Source organism: Octodon degus, unplaced genomic scaffold (genome assembly GCF_000260255.1).
Source record: "Octodon degus isolate 3935 unplaced genomic scaffold, OctDeg1.0 scaffold00035, whole genome shotgun sequence".
Classification (NCBI taxonomy): Eukaryota; Metazoa; Chordata; class Mammalia; order Rodentia; family Octodontidae; genus Octodon; species Octodon degus.
In genome coordinates, this window is record NW_004524611.1 from 16,050,552 (window position 1) to 16,058,061 (window position 7,510).

Below are 7,510 nucleotides of genomic sequence, written 5' to 3' on the forward strand. Positions count from 1 at the left end.
TGCTTTGCCAAGCTTGTTCCAAGTAGGTGCTTTAGACCACTGAGCCATCTCTCCAGCCCCGAAATTAGATATTATACAACCTCGTCCAACGCTCTGCTGGCTCCTGATGATGTCTGAGAAGAGGAAGGCAAAATGGGACACAAGATAATCCGCCTCCTCCCATCTTTTTTTTTTGTGGCGAAACTAGGGATTGAACTCAGGCCCTTGCACTTGCCAGGCAAGTGCTCATTCTACTGAGCTATTTCCTCAGTGCTGTCTCCCATCTTAATGGAAAGTAGTGAGAAGCCTTTTTGGCTGTTCTAAGAGGAGCTAGGAGGCTTGCTGTAACGCTCTACAGCCATATGTAATCCCTGACATAATTTCTGCCACACCAGCCCTCCCCCACCCTCCCAGGCAGGCTCCTTCCAAACCATGACCACACATTGAGATCAAGAACCACTCCTTGAGCGACTGCATGTGATGTGTGACAGGCGTGTGCATGACAGGGAGGGTCTCCCTGCAGGTCCACTTACCCACAAAGGCCGGGAACGCAGCAAAAGACGGTGTCACCTGGGGAGCAGCAAAGGGGTCTCCCCCGATGTCAGCCAACAGGTCGGTGCTGGCTTTCTTGGTGGAGGAGTGTGGAGGAGGCTGGGAACTCCGGGTCTGGGCTGTCCGAGCCTGAGACTGGCTGACAGACTTCAGGGAAAAAGGATGGCATGTGGCAGAAACTTAGAATCCCAGAGAGAACCCAGGGCCCTGTGTGCTCCCCAGGCCACCCCCAAGACAGGCAAAGGGGATGGGCAGAGTGAGCAACTGCCCCCAACTGAGCAGCTACCCAGGTGAAGTTGTCTTAGCTCTTCTCAGAACTGAAATCAAATTCATCTTCTAACTATGAGGTCGGATTGAAAAATACAGTGAATAATGGTCAGGGTTGCAGCTAACACTGACTTCCTCACACCACTCCATGCTGGGTTCTGTCTTCCAAGGGATATAAAGTATAGAGGTGACAGATGCCAGCTAGGGGGAGGAGCAGGGCTGGAGACTAACTCACAGCTATTGCGTGGTTTAGGATAGTGGCCCGTCTCACAATCCACCTCACCTGAGCCCTATGTCGACGTGTAGGGAAGATCTGAGTTACCTGGCTAGAGGCAGCAGCAGTTTCTGTGACAGGGTCCCCCAGAAGTGTCCGCTGGGGCTTCCCCTCTGGCATGGAGCCCTGGACAGAGGTGGAGGAGCTGCCTTTGGTATAAGCAGGCCCCTTGACTTGGTCCGGAGGGACATACCTTTGAGAAAAGACAGGCAGGCTATAAAGAGGGCGGAGACCTTGGGCCAGGCTCAGTGTAGATATACTTGGGAACACACAGGTTACAGGGGGCAAAGTTCTTTCTCATATTTTCTTTTTTTATGTATTTGGTACAGGGTCTCACTATGCAGCTTAGACTCATAGTGGTCCTCCTGTTTTCAGCCTCCCCAGCACTGGGATTACAGGTGTGCCGCCACCACTCCCGGTCTTGGTGGCCAGCTCAGCCGGGGGTGGGCGCTGTGGTGCCAGGGATCGAACCCCGATAGTTGTGCTTGCCTAAGCAGGTGCTTAGTTTGCTGAGCTATCTTGCCAGCCCTTCTCATATTTTCTTTACTAACGCCCTCCTTAGAAGGGAATTCAGCAACTTTGAAAGTTTTGCCTTTCTTGGGACTGAAAGGGTAGCTCAGGGGTACACTGCCTTAGTCTAACACTCAGTCCTGCCCAGAAAAAAAAATAAAGAGTGCTCTTTCTTGAGTGTGCCCTCGAGCGCCCTGATGTTATTTTTCCTGTAGGAATGGTTGCTTTGCTGGGCTGCTCCTGTTTTCCCTTCTCTCCCCGTCCTCTTTTGACATCTTAATCTATATGGGTTTCAAGTAACAGCACACACAATTGTGCCATCCTACCTCCCAGCCTGCTATCAAGGTCCCTTTGTCACTTCTGGTGTCTCTTCCTCGGTTCTGCTCAGCTCACAGAGAAGGTACTCACTTGGTATTACTAGTGCTCACCGGCAGCCTGCCCTCCCGGTCCTGCCACTTTTGATAAGATTCCCTTCTATCTAAGACCCCTTGGAATCCCTGCTTCCTGGAGGCTGGGGCAGAAGGACTGCAGGTGATGGCCAGCGAGGCAACGTAGCAATGGGAGGTGGGTGTATATGTGGAAGTTGAGGGTGTAGAAGGCCCTGGATTCGAGCCTCAGTATCACACCAAACAAGAACCCTTCCCACTATGGTACATGTGGTCCCAACACTGGAAGTAACTTTTTTTGTGATACCGTCAATTGAACGCAGGACCTTGTACTTGCCAGGCAGTTATGCCACTGAGCTATCTCCCTGGCCTTGGAAACATCTTAATTTGGAGACATTATAATAAGATTGAAAAACATGCTTCTCTGTTTTGGAGACAGGGTTGTGGTAGGTAGTGCAAGTTGGCCTCGAACTCACAACAATCCACCTGCCTCAGCCTCATGATCAAAATCATGGTTTACCCATCAGTCTCCCTACTTTCTGTGTTGTGTTCCCCACTTTTTTTTTTTTTTTAATTTTAATGTATTTAGTACAGAGTCTGCAGGGTCTCACTACACAGATAGGACTCATAGTGATCCTCCTGTTCTCAGGGTCCTAAGAGCTGGGATTACAGGTGCCCAGCCTCAGTTGCTGTCTCAGCATGCCCTGGGGGCGGGGCCGACATGGTACACTGGGGATCAAACCCTAGTCCCTACATCCGCCTAAGCAGGGGCTTTAATTTACTGAGCTATCTGGCCGGCCCATCTTACCCACTTCAAAGTCACCCACGGCCCCAAAAGGCACATGCCCCAGAGACCAAACAACTGGACAGAGAAAGCAAAGGAGAATGGAACAAGCTGTTTTCTTCATCAGGAAAACAGAAAACCTGTAAGCTATCAATAAAACACTGGGCTCAGTGGATAAAGGTGCAGGTCAGGTGCTCTCCGCCATCTCTCCGTATGTGAGATCAGCTGAGCTCCAGAAACTGCGTCACACTCCCACCAGCCCATCTCCCCACAGTAATCTCGTCTCCCCCAAAGCCTCGGATTTTACAGCTGAGAATGCACTGTCCTCCCATGTTGTTTAGTAGTCAGAAATTAGTCCTAATTGAAGCTGAGTGGAACATTCCCCACTCAAGCCCAGCCTCTGAGCAACACCCACACCACCTGGAAACTGGACTGTCAGAGGAAACATGTCTTGGACACACGTCTCCACAGCCATCTCTTCCTTCTCACCATCTTTTCTTTTCGTATTTTTCCTGGAGAAACTCCTTCACCTTCTGGGGATCCCTGGAATCTGGTATTAAAGACGTTCGAGCATCAAAAAGACCCAGCCAGATCTTCCTGCAGACCTGAAAGAGCAGGACCAGGTGACAGGAGTTGGAGTAGAAAGCATGAAACGTGAATGATCGCTTCAGGGTGTCTTCCCTCAATGAGCACTTCCAATGTTTCCATCAATAAAGATTTATTGAGCTTGGACACAATGCTAGGATTGGGATCTATGAGATATGATCAAAATAAGATCATATTTATAAGAATATTTTTAAAATATTATAGTGAAAGACACCAATACCTCTTCATGTCCCTCAAAATCCCCCCCTCACTTGAAACACATCCCATTGTTCTTGCAACTTTCCAAAGCAGTTCTGGAAGTCCTCTTTCCTCAGTGTCTGTAGTTGTGCTGTTGTGGCTGCCATGATGTCCTAAATCAATTAAAAATCGTTTCCCTTCCACGGTCATTCTGACTCTAGGGAAGAGCTAGAAGTCACACAGTGCCAGATGGAGTGAATAAGGCAGTGCGCACCCTGTGTCATGTTTTTATGTGCAGCCTTTCCACTGGATGACATTGGGGAGCAGCAGTCACTACATTTTTTTTTTTTTAATGAATTTAGTACAGGATCCACAGGGTCTCACTACACAGATCAGACTCATGGTGATCCTCCTGTTTTCAGCCTCCCAAGCGCTGGGATTACAGGCTTGCACCACCACGCCCTGTGTAGTCACTGGATTTTTTTTATCACACTGCATGAAAACACAAAAGAGGATTTGCAGAAGTGCTTCAGAAAGTGGCAAGAATGGTGGGAGAAGAAGGGGGGGGGGCTTTGAGGGGGACTCATGGCAATGCGTCTTTTACTGTAATGAATGTTAAAAAGTTTAAACATTAACTGTATATTTGATCACAGCTGGTATTTATAGACTCTCATCCTCACAGAGTTTCTAATCTAATGGGCAGCTCCATGCCAGAGACAAAGATAAACTAACAATTATACAGTGCTATGTGTATTGAAAAAGGAAAGCAGAGAGCCATGAGAATATGGACAACCAGGTTTGGATGGGGATGAGGTCAGGGCCAATTTTTGGAGCCTTTGATGTCACCCTGTATGTAACCCATTCATCCACCTGTAAGTGACAAGTACTGCTCAAGCCAAGGACAGCAACTCTAGTCAGCAGCTTTAGCTGGGGAAGGGCGCTACTTACCTTGCAAGTGAATGGCATGGAATGAAACCAGGCAGTCCCGGCTCAAGGCAACAGGGCTGTCCCAGCTCCACGCCAGGGCGCCAGCCCAGCTGCCTCTGAAGGTGCATCCACACACACAGACCTCTAACCATTTGAATAAATAAACCAAACAAAAATACAAAATAAATAAACTCAATTGAGTCTTTTTTTTTTTTTGGTACTGAAGATTAAACCCAGCGCTTTTACACTGAGTGACATCACCAGTTCTTTTGTATTTTTGTTTGATTTATTTCTCTCCCTATAGAGATGTTGCTCCTTTTGATTTCTCATGATGGGGTGTAGACAAATACAACTGTATAACTAGGGTTCTATATGTAAATATTCAAATATACAGAAGACATGAAATGTCATGTGCTGGCTGGGTGTGGTAGTGGGGCACACCTGTGATCTCAGCGTTCTCCTGGCTGAAGCAGGAGACCTGCAAGCTCACGCACTCCCTGAAAACTTACTCTGTCTTGAAATAAAAAATAAAAAGAGCTGGGATGTCGCTTAACGCAAAGGCCCTGAATTCAACCTCCAGTACCTAACAAAAGAAAAAAAATCTATATTAAAAAATTAAGAGAAACTCAGTCAAGTGTGGTGGCACACACCTATAATCCCAGCACTTGGGAAGCTGAGGCAGGAGGGTCACCTTGAATTCTGGGCAAACTTAACCCCCAAAGAGAACTGTGGAGTTTTTCTGATACGGAGACAAGGCTCTGCTGGTGGGCAGGACAATGGCAGCTTCCTGATGGCCTCCTGAGGGAGAGCTCACCTCATTTCCACGGGACTGCAGAAACAGGACCTCAGGCTCCGTGAAAGTTGTCATGGAGATGGACTTGACACGATGAGGGGGGTTCAGCCCTCTCCTGGGGGAGGGAGAAGGCAAAAGACACGGTCAGCCAGCGGGCATGGCAGGTCTAGCTTACAGGCAGCAGGAGGAAGAAGGGACACAACAGCACAGCCAGGCCAGAGAGCGAGACCCCCGCCCAGCGCTGGGCTGCAACTCAGCAGGGGGTGGGGGGCACTTGCTCGGCACAGGCAAGCTGCTGGGCCCTATCCTGCACACCTGGAGCTGCTTCCCACGACCAGGAAAGGAGGGGAACACCAAGGTTCAGGACTTCCAGTGAGAGAAGACAGCCCCAGGTCACTGCTGGCTATTGGGCAGGGGAGGCCAGCGCCCTCCGGAAGCCTTCTCTGTCCTGCCTCTAACCCTCCTAGGCCTAGTGTTCCCTTCTGGCCAAAGGGCTCCTTCTAGTACCCCAAACACGAGGCCCATTTCCTGCTAAGTCACTGTTTTTAAGACCTGTAGCATATCCCGAGGTCCCAAATCCACAAAAACACAATTTCTCTACCATAAGGAAAGGCACAATGAAGGCCCTCAAGGATTCCTGATAACACTAAGAAAAAAGAAGGGGGATGGTGGCCAGCAACACAATCCTAAATTACTCCTCTCCTCTCCTTAAAAGGGTGGAGTGGTGGGGTGCAGAGAAGGTGGAGAGACCCCTCTTTCTTACAATGAGTCTTTTTTTTTTTTTGGTACTGAAGATTAAACCCAGCGCCTTTACACGGAGTGACATCACCAATCCTTTTGTATTTTTGTTTGGTTTATTTATTTGAAAGGGCCTTGTTATATAGTGCAAGCTGGCCTCAAATTCACAACATTCCTACCTCAGCCTCCCACGTGCTTGGATTACAGTCGTGTACCACCGTGCCTGGCCCTTTTTATCTAGACAAGATTTTGCAACATCACTAAACTGCCAAGACTGGGCTGAAATTTATGACCCTCCTGCCTCAGCCTTAGGGTACTGGGATTACAGGAGTATATGACTATGTCCAGCCAGGAAATCGTCTTTAAGAAATGTTCCAGCTTTTCTTTTTTTATGGCTATATCTTTCAGTAATGCAGAGAGAAGTCAAGTCCAACCCTGAGCTATGGGAAGGCCTGGGCAGGAGTACAGATCCTGTCATGAGGCTTTGGCACCTGCTCTGTGTATTCTGCTACCTTTCTGGGAGGCCAGCTCTGCCACAGGAACCACAGGCAATAGCACGAGCAGCAGCAAAGGCGGCCCCCCACCTCCACTCACAGGTCTCGGGGGTCTCCATCCTAATGGGAACCTGGGGATGAGCCGGGCAGGGCTGCCTGGATTCCCCTTCGTTATGCCTTAAGGTTTAGTCTGGCCTAGAGCTACTGCCCTCCTATTAAAACTGGCCAAATCTAAATGAACAAATTAGAGAAATCACAGACACAGGTAGGGAAGGCAGTCTAAGCTGATAAGGCTTCTTTGGACTTTGATGAAGCTGCATGAATCTAGATGTTAACATTATAGTCCACCTTCCATATCCATTAGCTCTGCAGCCGTAGAATCAACCAGCTGTGGATTGAAACTATTTAGGGAAAACTGCATATGTGGGGAACAGGTACAAACTTTTTTCCCTGTCATTATTCCCTGAGAACAACTATTTCCGTAGGCAGCATTTCCACTGTGGTCTGGAAACATCTGAAGTGTACAGAAGCCTGCTGCACGGTGCGTGTCTGTAATCCTAGCACTCCGGAAGCCAAGTCAGGAAGACTGCAAGTTCAAGCCCAGCCTGGGCGATTTAGCAAGGTCTCGTCTCAAAAAAATAAAAAGGGCTGGAGATGTAGTTTTTAATGTCAAGGCCGTGGTTTCAATCTCCAATATGGAAGAAAACAAAGCAAAACAAGAAAACCCCACCCAAAACACCAAAACCCCAGAAAGATATGTGTAGTAAATAGCACACCATTTTTACATAAAGGACTTGGCCATCGTGGATTTGGGGACAGGTTCCGAAACCAATCCTCCGTCCCCAAAGATACCCAGGGATCTCTACTGAGTCTGTGGTAGGGCAGTGGCCGATGTCTTCAGGAAAACAAAGGGGGAACAAAGACACGACATTTTCCAAACAGAAATCCTGAAAAAAAATCATAAAGGTCAGGAAAGCACACTCATTCACACCTGAGGTGTACACACGGAACAAAGGTGCCCCT

At 48.5% G+C, this 7,510-nt stretch overlaps 1 protein-coding gene across 6 annotated transcripts in view; it reads right to left on the reverse strand.

Moving 5' to 3' along the window:
* Agfg2 (ArfGAP with FG repeats 2) overlaps positions 1–7,510 on the reverse strand; it is a 31,620-nt gene that overhangs the window by 14,152 nt on the left and 9,958 nt on the right. For all 6 annotated transcript variants that reach the window (XM_023714452.1, XM_023714454.1, XM_023714453.1 and 3 more), the window contains exons 2-5: positions 5,277–5,370; positions 3,242–3,357; positions 1,121–1,265; positions 513–678 (exon numbers count right to left, since the gene is read on the reverse strand). In XM_023714452.1, coding sequence (XP_023570220.1) covers positions 513–678; positions 1,121–1,265; positions 3,242–3,357; positions 5,277–5,370 — 521 coding nt within the window. The remainder of the gene's footprint in view (positions 1–512; positions 679–1,120; positions 1,266–3,241; positions 3,358–5,276; positions 5,371–7,510) is intronic.